The 15,695-nt window shown below is 40.0% G+C and overlaps 1 protein-coding gene across 1 annotated transcript in view; it reads right to left on the reverse strand.

The window, feature by feature from the left end:
* Ltn1 (listerin E3 ubiquitin protein ligase 1) overlaps positions 1–15,695 on the reverse strand; it is a 59,766-nt gene that overhangs the window by 21,872 nt on the left and 22,199 nt on the right. The window contains exons 12-18 of the mRNA XM_045149402.1: positions 12,611–12,800; positions 10,820–11,059; positions 9,733–9,886; positions 8,473–8,617; positions 6,847–7,033; positions 3,670–3,829; positions 2,724–2,828 (exon numbers count right to left, since the gene is read on the reverse strand). Coding sequence (XP_045005337.1) covers positions 2,724–2,828; positions 3,670–3,829; positions 6,847–7,033; positions 8,473–8,617; positions 9,733–9,886; positions 10,820–11,059; positions 12,611–12,800 — 1,181 coding nt within the window. The remainder of the gene's footprint in view (positions 1–2,723; positions 2,829–3,669; positions 3,830–6,846; positions 7,034–8,472; positions 8,618–9,732; positions 9,887–10,819; positions 11,060–12,610; positions 12,801–15,695) is intronic.

Consider the following 15,695-nt stretch of genomic DNA (forward strand, 5'->3'; position numbering starts at 1 on the left):
AAAAAAAAACCCAAAACTACATTCAAATGCTTATATGGCCTGCTCTGGGGACTCAACATTTCATTCTCATAGTCCTTAATTGCTGGAATATAATGTTTTCATAGGTAGCAGAGCTAAATCCTATATACATTCTTCTTTCTGAAATTTTCTACTCTTAAGGTCTTAAGTCTTTCAACATTTTATCAAATTTTTTCAAACAGCTAAAATTAAGATGTACTGGAAATATAGATCAATACAACTATTTTTAGAATTTACCTTTTCATTTTCTATGATCTTTATTAATCCTTATTAATCTTAAATTATTAAATATCAATCTTATAATTGAATTATTTTTCACAATACTTTTTAGTTTTGTTGACCTTGTGAATAAAACCTCTTTATTCCTGTGTCATACTTAAATTGACTACTACTGGTGAAAAAGAAAGCAATTGATTTCTATATGTCAAGTCTATATTCATGTCATTAGTGGTTATTAATATATTACTTTTGGGGACTGAAGAAATGGCTTAGCAGTTAAGGTGTTTGCCTGCAAAGGCAGAGGATCTTGGTTCAATTCTCCAGGACCCACGTAAGACATGCACAAGGTGGCGCATGCATCTGTAGTTCATTTGCAGTGCCTAGAGGCCCTGGTGTGTCCATTCTCTTTCTCTCGGCCTCTTTTTCTCTGCCTCTTTCTCTCTCTTTCTGTATGCCTCTTACTCTCTCTCTCAAATAAATAAAATAAAATATAAAAGAATTACTTTTATAATAAAAAAAATGTTGACAAAAGACTATCAATGTTGTATATTTTGTATGATTCCTTATATATAACATGTAAAAATATTACAGAAACAGAGAAGACATTAGGAGATGTAGCTGAAGTCTACAGAAAGGGATCTTTATGATAAAACTAACTGGAGGAGCTGGAGAGATGGCTCAGTGGTTAAGGCACTTGCCTGCAAAGCCTCAGGGCCCAGGCTTGATTCACCAGTACCGAAGTAGAGTCAGATGTGCACAAGGTGGTACATGTATCTGGAGTTCATTTGCCATGGCTATAGGCCCTGGCATACCCATCCTATCTGCCTCCACTCTCTCTCTAATAAAAAAAGTAAAATTATTTTTAAAATATTTTTTTAAAACTGCCTAGAACTGACTAAAATTGTCACATGCAAAGCTTGTCACCTGACTGCATCAGTACTGTGACAGAGGAGTGTTCAGCACTGAAATATCTCTAATACGTCTTCCAAGGCTCATGGTCCACTGTGGAAGAGGTGGCAGAAAGAATGAAAGAGCCAAAGGAAGGGCAGAACTCCTTACAACGTGCTCCTCTAGGCACAACATGGCCTGCATATCCATGACCTCACAGAGCCTGACACTACCTACACAAGGCCATCATAACAGAAGGACAAAATCATGACATCAAAATAAAAGAGAGACTTAGTGAGAGGGGGAAGGGATATGATGGAGAATGCAGTTTCAAAGGGGAAAGTGGGGGGACAGAGGGAATTACCATGGGTTAGTGTCTACAATTATGGAAGTTGTCAATAAAAAAAAAAATATTAAGCAGGGCATGGTGGCTCACACTTTTAGTCCCAGCACTCAGGAAGAAGAGGAAAGAGGATCACTGTGAGTTCGTAGCCACCCTGAGACTACATAGTGAATTCCAGGTCAACCTAGGCTAGAGGGAGACCATAACTCAAAAAAACAAACAAACAAACAAGACAACAACAAAAAACATTGTACTTCACTAATGCAGAACAGTTCCACTAGGGGAGTCCAGGTGAAAGGTACACATATTATTATATCTTACTCTTTAACCATGAGTAAATCTAGTTCAAAAAGTTTTTAAATTTTGGATAAATTTTAAAAATTAAAATCACTCCAAATTTCTGTGGTTGCAGAGCATATACATATTTCAGGATTCTTCTTGGCAATTCAGTAAGTGCAGGGCCCTTGTTACTAAGTCTCACGTGAGTATTAATGGGGCCGCACTAGCAAACCCTGCTCCACAGTCTGCTCAGCACCTGACTGCACTGTGCAGATACCTCAAGACCATGACCCTTCCCCGGGAAACAGAATGGGTTTATAAACTGTTTGTTTAAAATAAGTATGAAACTCCATAAAATATTAGAAAGTTAACAACACTTTTGCCAGCCATGGTGGTGCACACCTTTTAGTTCTAGCGCAGGCAACAGAGGTAGAAGGATCTCTGTGAATTTGAGGCCTCCCTGAGATTACATAGTGAATTCCAGGTCAGCCTGGGCTACAGCGAGACTCCACCTCAAAAAAAAAAAAAAAAAAAAAAAATAAGTAAGGAAAGAAATAAAAAAATAAAAAAAAAAATAAAAAGAAAATAAACAAAAAAAAATTTTCATTAAAAAATAAATAAATAAATCAGGGTATGGTGGCGCATGCCTTTAATCCCAGCACTCAGGAGGCAGAGGTAGGAGGATTGCTGTGAGTTCAAAGCCACCCTGAGAGTACATAGTGAATACCAGGCCAGCCTGAGCTAGACTGAGACACTATCATGTAAAACCAAAAAAATAAAAATAAAAACAAATAAATAAATAAATGAATAAATAAATGAAGCTGTGGCCCTAACTGAAAACAATCTAAGTTGTTTCATTTCCTTTTAAATTATTCGTTTCCTAAATCTTGTTCCTTTGATTCACTAATGGCAGATTGTTGAAGTGAGGAATTATAATAAATCACAAAACAAAACATATTATTATATTGAAGAATACCTTTCTTTTCTTTTATAATGTGCTTTTATTTCATCAGATGAAATGCTTCGGGAAAGGATCAATTTAGCAATAACAAGAGACCAAAGTGTTCCATTTTCCCTGGATCTAATAAGTGAAAAAAAAAAAAAACAAAACATGTTATATTGCAATATAAACGTATTGTTTTCCTGACAAAGATTCAAACATTGATGGGCTGCAGAGATGACTTAGCTGGTAAGGCATTTTTTAAAATTTGTCTTATTATTTTGAGTCAGGGTTTCACTCTTGCCTAGGCTGACATGGAACTCACTCTGTCACCCAAGCTTTCTTTGAAATATAGCAACCTCCATGGACTTTGATTACAGGTTTGAGCCACTTCTCCCAGCTGTTTGAAACACTGGCTACCTGGATTTCTTTCTTTTACATAATTAAATAAATCACTCTGAGAGCATTGGTTCACCTAAAACTTTGCATCCCACTCAACCCCCTGGTTACCTCAGGACTAGGAGTGTGGGCATCCAGCTGGCCCTGAGCTCTCACTCCCAGGCAGTCTCAAAGCACTTCAAGCCCCCCAAAGAGAGGCCACTAAACATCTGTCTTGAAGCCTCTGCTGGGAAATGGATACCTGGGGGTCTAAGGTGAAGGACTAGGAGTCCTAATAATACCCCAGAGCAAAGTTGTGATTATCAAACATATGGACTGGGCTTGGGGAGGAAGCCTGGGTGATCTGAGACTGTAAAGCATGCTCAATACTACAGACAACACATGGATCCACAGAACATACGGGCATGACAGACACTTAAACATCTAGCTGCTATACTGTGACAAGGGCTTTTTTCATATGCACCTTCCTTATCTAAAGAAGAGAAATTCAAGGTCACAACATTAGACAGAGCTGTAGGTACAAGTAAGGTACAGGTTGAATTTGAAAGCAATAAACTGAAAACAAACTAAAAGAGATTCTTACCTGTTAAATAACAGCTGCAAAAGGTTAAAAGTACTACCAAGTTCAGATAAGCTGTCATATGTAATATTCATTTTTTGAAGCATTTCACAAAACCCAGGTAGAAAGCTGGGTGGATTGTCAAGTTCTTCACACCACTGCAGTGAATAGAGCAGTTCTGCACCTAACAGGACAGACACACCTAATGATGTAAGGGCATGCAGTAACTGACCCAGAGACCCAGAGGCTCCTAGGAGCACAGCACTGAAGTACATTTAAAATACACCCACGCCGGGCGTAGTGTTGCAGGCCTTTAATTCCAGCACTTGGGAGGCAGAGGTAGGAGGATCGCTGTGAGTTCAAGGCTACGCTGAGCCTACATAGTGAATTCCAAGTCAGCCTGAGCTAACTAAAGTGAGACCCTACCTTGAACCCCCCCCCCAAAAAAAAAAACATGCACCCAACATGGCTGAGGAAATTTGTGGAAGAGGGAATGAAAAGATTATTAGAGCCACAAGTTGAGTGATTATACACAGAGACATTGCCTCCTCCCCATAACTGACAGCTGTCCCACAATGCACGACCAGACACATGCACTACCTTGTGCATGTGGCTTATGTGGGTACTGGAGAAGTGAACCTGGGTCCTTTGGCTTTGCCAGCAAGTGCCTTACCAGCTAAGTCATCTCTGCATCCCATCAATGTTTGGATCTTTCTCAGGAAAACAATTAAGAGTCCTATGCAGTTAATAGTATAGGAACTGAAAACCCAAGGTAAAATTTGGAAAGCTTGATACAATACCAAAGACTGGGCTGGAAAGAAGGCTCGGTGGATAAAGCAAGTGCCACACAAACATGATCTCCAGCACCATGTAAAATGCCGAGTGGACATGCAGCCACCTGTAATCTCGATGCTGACATGACAAAAATGGATCCTGGGGGCTGGAGAGATGGTTTAGCGGTTAAGCGCTTGCCTGTGAAGCCTAAGGACCCTGGTTTGAGGCTCGATTCCCCTGAACCCACGTTAGCCAGATGAACAAGGTGGTGCATGCATCTGGAGTTCATTTGCAGTGGCTGAGGCCCTGGCGCACCCATTCTCTCTCTCTCTGCCTCTTTCAATCTCTATCACTCTCAAATAAATAAATAAATAAATAATGGATCCTGGGGCAAACAAGCTAGGTAGACTACCAAAACCAGTGAGCTCCGGGTTCATATGATACCCCACCTCAGTCAATAAGATGGAGAAAAGCTGACAAAGACATATGACTTCAATTTCTGGCCTCTACATACCCATGTACAGTCACCCACATACATGCATATACATCTACACATACCACACGCATATGATCTCCCATCTATCCAAGCCCCCCCCCCAAAATAGCAAAGACTCACACCCATATTATCTGGGGTGTGTAACATAAGTATATTTTGATGTTATGTCAGCTTGAATAACTGATTTTATACCAAATAGTACCAAGACTATAGTAAGATTTCAGCAAGTTTAAGTCCACTTTGCAATCTTTTAAAGATTTTTTTTATTATTACTTATTTGAGAGAGAAAAGAGAGAGGTGGGCAGATGAAGGGGCACACCAGGGTCTCTAGCCACTGCAAATCAACTCCAGATGCATGTACCACCTTATGCATTTGGTTTATGTGGGTCCTGGGGAATTGAACCTAAGTCCTTTGACATTGCAGGCAATGCTTAACTGCTATGCCATCTCTCCTGCCCTCCACTTTGCAATTTTAACAGTCAACATCACTTGAGGAACTTCAATCTCCTTGTCACTGAAATAATCAATAGAAAGCTAACAATTCTTGGACTGAAGAGATAGCTCAGCAATTAAAAAGCACTTGCTTGCAAAGCCTGATGGCCTGGATTTGAGTCCCCATGTAAACCCAGTGCCCATGTAAACCCAGATGCATAATGTGGTGCATGTGTCTGCTCAGTCTACTTACAAACAAATAACAAAATATTTTTTAAAAGCCAGGCATGTACAGAACAAGGAGAGACCTGGCTGGAATGTGGAAGAGCCAGTGCCCAGACAGTGAGTCCATCTAGTACTGGTATGCACTACATGAGCTACTAGGGCAAAGTGGCCAACAACAGTGTGAGCAAGCATGGTCTAAGCTCCTCAGAAGCATATAGCCTGGCAAGAAGTACACACCAGCGCCATGGTGGCACACAGGTAACCAGTGGCTTTCTGACTGGCTAACATATCTGCTCAGTGAAAAAGGAGCCCATATTGGGAATTGGGAACAAGGTCTGAATCCTATGGAGACAAAGATTATGCTCTCCAATGTCAAGCTCCCACTAGTTTTTGACTAGAAGAGGGACTACATCCACAAACTCTCCCTAAATTAATAATTTTTATCCAATTTAACCTATGCTGAATTCACTCTCCGTTGGAGAATCTGGTTTTCTTTTTCAGAAGGTAGCAAGACCTGAAGAGATAAACAGCCCCTTTGCATCTCAGTCAAGACCCAGGTGAAACCACAGGGAAATGGAGAGACGAGCAAGAGGCAAGAGTGCTGCTTTCATGGCGAGCCTGACAATCAGCATCAGGGTTAAGGAGACAAACGCTGAGGACACTCAACACCTACCAAAGCAGAGAGCCAGAGGCTCCTAAAAGCTCATCACTGAAGTAGATTTAAAACACACCCAACAAAGCTCAGAACATTTTGTGGAAAAGGGGGCAGAAAGATTGTTAAGAGCCACAAGTTGGGATGTCATGCCCAGAGGCAATGCCTCCCCACCAAAAACTGACTGCTGCACCTACAATGCATAACCCACAACCCCATGGGGAATACCAGCAACCCCACTGGGGAGGAAGCCCTGTGGAATGGGGCCAGGGAGAAGAAAAAAGAGGGTACCAACACATGATGTATCTATACAAAGAATGTTCTTAATAAAAAAAAAAAAAAATTAAAGCCAGGCATGGAAGTACACACCTTTGATCCTAGCACTCAGGAGGCATAATTAAGACGACCGCTACGAGTTCAAGGCCAGCCTGGGAGTAGAGTGAGTGCCAGGTCAGCCTGGACTAGAGTGAGACCCTACCTTAAAATAAATAAATAAACAAACAAACGGTTAAGGAAAAAAGCTAACACTTTTTGAATGAAAGAGTTAAAGTGCAGTATAATCAAAGTTATTTGTTACATTTGTCTGTACATCATACCCATCTGGATCTTCACATATACTTACTTATTTTCTCCAGCACATTATTTTCTAGGACTATTTGCTTTTTCAGTGCAACCAGTATCATTTTGCTCAATAATGCTGAGGTGCACAAATGACTGGGAAGTGTGTTTTCATCTTGTTCCTTAAAATCAGTTTTGAAGCATTCATAATTTAAACTTAATCTTCCTTCTAAAAGAGGTCTGTGCAGCCACTATAAAAACAACACATTAAAAAAAACAAAAAAACACATTATATTCAAATGCATTAAATATTTTAAATGATTTATTTATCCAATTCAGAAATTTGTTCATTTTATTCATTTAGTTTACTCTGTTCAAATGAATCCATTAGAATATGCACTACTACTAAAACCTCAGTAACATAGTGATTTTTTTTTTAATTTTTATTATCATTTTCCATGATTATAAAAAAAAATCCCATGGTAATTCCCACCCTCCCCCCCATACTTTCCCCTTTGGTGATTTGGTTTTTATTACAGGAAATACATGTATATTTCTTTAAGAATGCTTAACGACAGAACTAAGTCTTATTGGGCTCAGAAGATAGCTCAGAGGTTAAAGGTGATAGCTTGCAAACCTTGCTGACCTGGGTTCAATTCCCCAATCAACCACATAAAGCCAGGCAGGCATTCATTTGCCAGGGCAAGAGACCCTGGCACCTCAATACACAGACATATGTAAATAAATAAATAATCAAAATTCAAGCCCTAGGCCTTATTTGCCTATTTAAAAAAATATTTTATTTATTCATTTATTTTATTGTTATTTTTATTTATTTATTTATTTTTTGGTTTTTCGAGGTAGGGTCTCACTCAAGCCCAGGATGACCTGGAATTCACTATAGAGTCTCAGGGTGGCCTCGAACTCATGGCAATCCTCCTACCTCTGCCTCCCGAGTGCTGGGATTAAAGGCATGCACCACCACGCCCGGCTACTTATTCATTTACTTATTAACTTGAGAGAAACGGAGATAAAGAATGGATATACCAAGGCCTCTAGCCACTGTAAATGAACCCTAGATACATGTACTACCTTGTGCATTTGGCTTTACATAGGTACTAGAAAATCGAACTCAGGTCTTTAGGTTTTGCAGGCAAGTGCCTTAACCACTAAGCCATCTCTCTGCCTTTATTTATCCTCTCCCTCTCCCCCCCCCTACTGAGGTAGGGTCTCACTCTAGCTCAGGCTGTCCTGGAATTCATTATGTATTCTCAGGGTGGCCTCAAATTCATGGCGATCCTCCTACCTCTGCCTCCCGAGTGCTGGGATTAAAGACGTGTGCCACCATGCATGGCTCTTATTTACCTTTCAATGTGACAAATGATGCTTTCCAAGCATCAAACATTCAGTAGAATGTTCAGACATAAAGGCAGAGCAACATACCCATTTATGATTTTTTTCTTTTCCAATCAAAAACTGAAATTGAGCAAGGCGTGGTGGCATACGCCTTTAATCCCAGTACTCGGGAGGCAGAGGTAGAATCACCATTAGTTCAAAGCCACCCTGAGACTACATAGTAAATTCCAGGTCAGCCTGAGCTAGAGTGAGACCCTACCTTGGAAAAAAAAGAACAAAAAAACTACGAAATCCAAACTTCAGAATGATATGTACTTTGTAATCTCTTACTCACCTGAACAGGAAGAGACTGTCTCATCTTTTCCCACTCACTATCACTGGGCATCACACTTCCAACAAAATCTCGCAGAAGAGAAGTGTCTTCAGTCTCTCCCAGAGCATCCAGCAAATCAGTAGCAGCAGACAAGAGGACCTGGAGACTAAGGAGGACACAAAGGACTGCTGTAGCTACATAGCAACCGGTGTGATTTCACACCGACACGCACCTGCCATAGCTATGCAGTGACCGGTGTGAACACCAACACACTAGACACTTGTGACCGATTACAGTATGCCTGAACAAAAACATAGAAATAAAAATCATCTCCCCCAATCCCCAATAAGACACATACACTCAAACCAAAGGCCTGATCTAGTATTTGTGAAGTTACATGAGCACTGCTTTGGTCTCTGCATGCAGGTCAATGAGCATGTTCAGATCAGGTAGCTCTGAAACATAAGCATCTTCTCCAATGAAAAGAGCACGATTATTTCAATCATCTCAAAACCTCTACATTCATGGTTTCCAATGTCATTATATGGACTCGGCTGGGCATAATGGCGCACACCTATAATCCCAGCACTTGGAAGACTGAGGTTAGATTACTATGACTCTGGGCCAGCCTGGGACAGAAAGTGAGTTTCAGGTCAGCCCCAGCAACAGTGAGACCCTTCCTCAAAAACAACAGAAAGAAAGGTCAAACAACTTTCATTATGTAGATTGATATGTAAAATATAGCTATAAGCCAACACATTGACAATAAAAAACAAATACCAGTACGTGTGGCGGCCGTGAGAGGCTAAACAGTTCATGGTGTCTGTAATAGAACACCACCACCCCACGTTGTTAGTCCAGCACAAAAATCATCTGATCTCCAATATAAAATGGTTTTGGAAAAATATGTCTGGATCTTCTAGAGCCACCGGAACTTCTTACCTAGATCAGCATGCAAATCAAGGACTTTTGTTTGTGTCTTTTGTTGAGGCAAGGTCTCACACTGAAGCCCAGGTGGACTTGGATCCCTGGCAAGCCTCCTGGCCCAGAGTCATGGGTGCTGGGCTACAGGTGTGAGCCATCACGCTCAGCCTTTTCTTTTTCTGACAGGGTCTCAGTAGGCCTCAAACTTGTGATCCTCCTGAATACTAAGATTCTAGGTAAGTGCAACCATGGCCAGACAGGATCTTATTTAAGAACAATAATTAAGTATAAAAGAAACACTGAAAAAAAAAAGAAAGAAAGAAAGAAACACTGTGCAACTGAGCACATCCAGGTTACCTTGCATTATCCAAAGGCAAAGACTGAACTCGGTTCTTCAGCCACTGAGCTGACCAGCACAGGAATGTGCTCTGTTTATGCATATTGCTGGTTTGATGGACCAGGGAGTTTACACCAGAGATCCAAGTACTTCTCAGTTTACAGATCAGAAAATCTAAAATCAAAATATCAGCGGGAGTTTGTAATGTCACTGAATTCATTCTAATCTACACAAAACATGTGAAAGAAAATCATGGCATATCTGAGATCTTTAAGAAGAAAAACACACAAAATTAAATTTTAACTGCCAAAAGAAACTTGTACATATGCAACAAGACAAGATAGCTTGTACCATATCAATATAAAATGTAAAATGGTAAGTTAACTGTTTTCCTGTTCTGAACTTCTCTACCAAAGAAATCCTTTTAGGAATACAGTAAAAAAAATAATAACAACTTTTCCCAAAAACCCCAAATGAAAGAATTGAGCCGGGCGTGGTGGCGCACGCCTTTAATCCTAGCACTCGGGAGGCAGAGGTAGGACTGCCATGACTTCAAGGCCACCCTGAGACTCCATAGTGAATTCCAGGTCAGCCTGGGCTAAAGTGAGACCCTATCTCGAAAAACCAAAAAAAAAAAAAAAGGAATTGGAAGAGGACTCTCCATCAATAGTATTTTTATGTTCCTTTCCTAAATTCCTAACTGAATTAACAAGATATCCTTACAAGACAATCTCAAATTTACTTCATTATATACCAGAATAAATGTTTGCTTGTTATAACAAGATGTAATACTTTTGTTCTCCCCTTATGAATGAAGAAATTGAGGTATTAATAAGCTAGGCACCTTGTCAGAGCTAGAAGAGGATAACATTGAAAATCATCTATTATGGCCCTTCTAAAACTGCTTCCTTGATATCAAGTAAGTACTTTAGATATAACATTGATATACATATTTAACTTTGGTTTCAAAACTGAAAGTCTGTAAGGCAATAGCAATGTTTTAAACTTGCAAATATACTATGATTCAATTAATAAAGCCTGGGCACTTACACTCTGATGGTCAGAGCCGGAGATTCCCAGCAAAACATTTGAGCAGTAGGCTATTACCTGGCAAGTGTGTTTTCTCTTTGCTCTGAGCACATAATTGAAAGAGAGTTAACAATAAATCTTCAGAGGATGGGACTAGCAAGCATCCTTTGGTTGAGCTGAAGTAATTATTGGCCACATCACACACAAAAGACACTGGTGAGTCACTATTTTCAGCTTCTGACAGTTCCTTTGTCTTGGATAAAATTTCATGAAGTTTAACAATAATTCTTTCAACATACACTTCTCCAATCAAGTAATCTAGAGGGAAAACATGCAAACAAACAAAAAATAAAAAGTATTACAACATTTTGTTGTGGTTGTTTTTTCGAGGTTGGGCCTCACTCTTGTCCAGGCTGGCCTGGAATTCACTATGTAGTCTCAGGCTGGCCTCAAACTCCTACCTTTGCCTCCCAAGTACCGGAATTAAAGGTATGTGCCACCACGCCCAGCTCCGGCATATTTTTAATAACATTTTTGTTTTTTTTAATTTAATTAAGTTATTTATTTATCTGAGAACAAGAGACAAAGAAAGAAAGAGGTAGATAGAGAGAGAATGGGCACGTCAGGGCTTCCAGCCATTGCAAACGAACTCCAGATGCGTGCGCCCCCTTGTACAACTGCCAAACGTGGGTCCTGGGGAATCAAACCTTGAACCGGGGTCGTTAGGCTTCACAGGCAAACGCTTAACCACTAAGCCATATCTCCAGCCCTCCGACATATTTCTCAACATCTTGCTTCTTTGGGTTAACAATCCTGTGGACCTTTTGTTTTCTTTTCTTTCTTTTCTTTTTTTTTTTTTTAAAGCAGTCTCACTCTAGCCCAGACCAATTGGGAACTCACTTTGTAGCCCAGACTGGCCTTGTACTCATTAAGATCCTTTTACTTCAACCTCCTGAGTACTGGGATTAAAGGCATGTGCCACCACATCTGGACTTTTCTTTTTCTTTTTTATTTGTTTTGCTTTTGTAAGGTATGTGTATTTAAAAACAAACAAACAAACCAATTTGTCCTGATATAAAAAGCCCTCAGGTAATAAAAAATAGTTTCAAATTAAGGAAAAACCCACAATCTACAAAATGGAGAGTGAAAACCTTTGTTATATTCAAAACCTGTCGAATATAAAACTAAAAGTCTTGCTGGGCATGGTGGTGCACGCCTTTAATCCTAACACTCAGGAGGCAGAGGCAGCAGGATCCCCGTGAGTTGAGGCCACCCTGATACTACATAATGAATTCTAGGTCAGTCTGGGCTGGAGTGAGACTCTACCACAAAAAATCAAAATCAAAAACAAAAAAAATCTTAAATATTTCCAGTTATATCACATGAAGACTAATATTTAGAGTGCTTATATTAAGATACTTGACAAGCTGGGAGATAATTCAGCAGTTAAAAGACATGTGCTCTCAAAGCATGATGGTCTAGGTCTAGATTCCTCCGCACCAAACACAGAAAGCGACACACGTACCTGGAGTTCATTTGTAGCAGAAAGAGAGTTGAGTAAGTAACTTTTTCTGCATGTGTTTGTGTGTATGTATGTATGTATGTATATGTTCAGGCCTTGGGGATCCTCCTATGCCCCCCTCTCCAGAGCAAGGATTACAGGTATGCACCCCCAAGCCTGGATGCCGGGGATCTGAACTCAGTCCATCATGCTTTCACAGCAAGTGCTTTAACAACTGGGCCATCTCTCCAGCCCACGTAAATAACTCTTATTATTTTAAATATGCAAACTGAGTAGCATAGAATCCTCCTCGAAAAGGTGAAAATAATTATTATCCCTGCCAGAAAACATAAGCCATATTCTCCTACCATTTTTACCATGTTGTGATAATGCCAAACTTAAGAGAGTCCATCCTTCTGAGATGTACGATTCTGAAGAAACTGCAGATTCCAAGTGCTTATTACGAAGACAGTCTGCCAAAGCAACCAATTTCTCTCCAAGCATTTCTCCTTTTAGCCAAGGAGTGACTAAAGCATGTTTATCTGAACTAGAACATGCCTACAAATCATAAAATTAAAAATTAGGAGCAAGAACAAAAGGTGTCTAAAATTATTTCTTGTACTATATTAACTCTCTTCATACTGTGACCCCCAATTCTACATCCAGTGCTCCTGAAGTTCTAATAACTGCTATCACTTCTCTTCCCTGTCTCACTGGCTTATGTGCACTTCCATGGTTTGATAATGCAGCCCTTCCAGCCCTCAGCAGTCCCACTTCTTTTTGGGGGGGAGTTGAGGTAGGGTCTCATTCTATCTCAGGCTGACCTGGAATTCACTAAGGAGTCTCAGGGTGGCCTTGAACTCACTGCAATCCTCCTACCTCTGCCTCCTGAGTGCTGGGATTAAAGGCGTGCGCCACCACGCCCGGCTCTAGCAGTCCCACTTCTTAAAGTCCTATCTATTCCTTGAAAATCAGGACAAATCCCGCCTACTTCACAAGATCTCCCCCCTCCATGCTAGCCCACATGATCACTGCTATTCTCTCATTTTCTAAAGCAGTTACTCAACTGTATGGTTACTTAACTGCTTCATCTGTGTCTGTCTTGTTTTCCCAATGAGACTGACTATAAGTTCTTTGAGAGCAGAGACTGTCTTAAATTCTTTGATACTTGCTATCAACCCTGCAGATATGTTCAATGAATAATGGGTGAGTTTTGAAGATAGACCTACAGTCTATTAGATATTGCATTTCTGTTCATTAATTTTTCTAATTTTAAAGAACAATTAATATATGGTAAATTATTTCAATAAGAAAATGTGGCTTGTTTCTCCAAATTCTCTGGGGCAGAGTTACTAGGACCAGATATCTAACAGCAACTTGTTTATTTTCATTGAGTGGGGAAGCAAGAAAAAACATTTGTAAATCCACCCCCAAAAGCATGTTGATCCATGTTCCCAGAGCTTCTTTGCTTTAAGGGCTGAGAAGAAAGGAATATGCAACTTGGCTCATTTCAAAGCAATCTGGAAAAAAAAAAAAAATCCAAGTGCAGATTGGGTAGTGCCTGAAAAACTGCTTATCTTTTTACTTAAAAAAAATTATAGGCAATCATAACTTATACTTCAATATAAACTTTACCATTAAGCTAGTGTTATACTCTTGGACACATCTCTCAAGGTACTAATTTAATTATACTAAAAGAATTTAAGGGACTGAAGAGATGGTGCCTGCAAAGCCTAAGAACTCACTCATGTTCGAATCTCCAGGACTCATGTAAGCCAGATGCACAGTGATGCAAGCATGTGCAATGTCACACACACACACACACGGGGGCACAGGCATCTGGAGTTCATTTGCAGTGGCTGAAGGCCCTGGCACACCCATTCTCTCTCTATAGAGCTCTAACTCAAATAAAATAAATAAACAAGAATTTAAACTCTAAAGCTTTTTCTGTTTGCCTTGTTTTTCTTAGTATTTTTATTTGCAGAGAGAGACAGAAAGGGAGAGTATGGGCATGCCAGGGCTTCCTGATAAATGCAGGTATCACTTTATGCAGGTACTGAACTGAACCCAAGTAAGTAGGGTTTGCAAGCAAGCACCTTTAACCTTTAAGCCATCTCTCCAGTTCCTGTTATTTGTTTTTAAATAAACTAATTTTAGGACTCAGAAAGAATTTTGTTCCTCAAACAAGATAAACTAGTTTTCTCATGACTGTCATGCTGCCTTTCCTCATGAAGTCTGCCAATAAAAATCAATTTATTCTATATAGTCACAGTAGAGAAAATAAGCTTCTGAATAAAATGTCTCTCAAATTAGCAAGACATGAAGTTTAAGCTCTCAACCCATTAATGTGGCTGATGAAAGACACAAGGCACTGGGAGTCCCAGAAGCCCAGGAGGAGAACTCACAGGAAGAAGTTCTTTCACAGAGACTTGAGCACCTGGACTGCCAGACAGGTGCAGTTATAAGCTCGCAACGGGCATATTAGCTTCCTTTTATCTCATGTTTGGCTCCCCTGCTCTGACTAAAGATTATCAAGCAGCTCACATGGCTTTTCAAGTAGCTTACATAGGAAAAGAGGCAATAGATAAACGAATACAAGTGGTGTGCCTGATAAATTATGCTTCTCAGTGAACAAAAAAGGTTAATATCCTGTTACTTATTTTGCAGAAAGTAGATTTTTTGGCAAAAGTGGGAATTATCGTTTAATGAACGCTGTTTCAGTTTTTTTGGTCTTATTTATTTATTTATTTTTGTGGTACTGACTGGAGCTTAAACCCAGGGCTTCAAATATGCTAGGAAAGTACACTACCTTAGAGCTACAATCTCAGCTCACAGTTGCAGTTATACAAGGCAAGAAAGTTCAGGGGGTTGGCTAAACAACCACATAAATGTGCTGGTTAGGGCTGGAGAAATGGCTCAGCAGCTAAGGCACCTGCCTGCAAATCCTCATAACCCAGGTTTGATTCCCTAGTACCCACGTAAAGCCAGATGCACAAAGTGGCACATGTGTCTGGAGTTAATTTGCAGTGGCTAAAGGCCCTGGTGTGCCCATTCTCTCACTCTGTCCCCCACCCCACTTGCAAATAAATAAATATTTTTAAAAATATGGTGGTCACTACTAAGCTGCACATTGAGAAAAGGCTAGAATCATGCTGGTATAGCTCTGTGATAGAGCCTGTCTAGCAGGTGTAAGGCTGAAAAACAGGTTAGGATTAAATATTTTGTTATGAGCATTTTTGTTTGTTTTTTGAGGTGGTCTCAAGGTAGCCTTGAACTCACGGCAATTCTCATACGTCTGCCTCCTGAGTGCTGGGATTACAGGTGGGCCACGATGTCTGGCTTATTATGTGATTTTTATAATTTTAAGCTTATACATTCAAAGGTGTTAGTTACATAAGATCAAAAAAAGCAATGAAATATGCTTGTAAAAAAGGCAGAATTGGCTAGGCATGG

This window comes from Jaculus jaculus, chromosome 5, assembly GCF_020740685.1.
Source record: "Jaculus jaculus isolate mJacJac1 chromosome 5, mJacJac1.mat.Y.cur, whole genome shotgun sequence".
NCBI classification, from domain to species: domain Eukaryota; kingdom Metazoa; phylum Chordata; class Mammalia; order Rodentia; family Dipodidae; genus Jaculus; species Jaculus jaculus.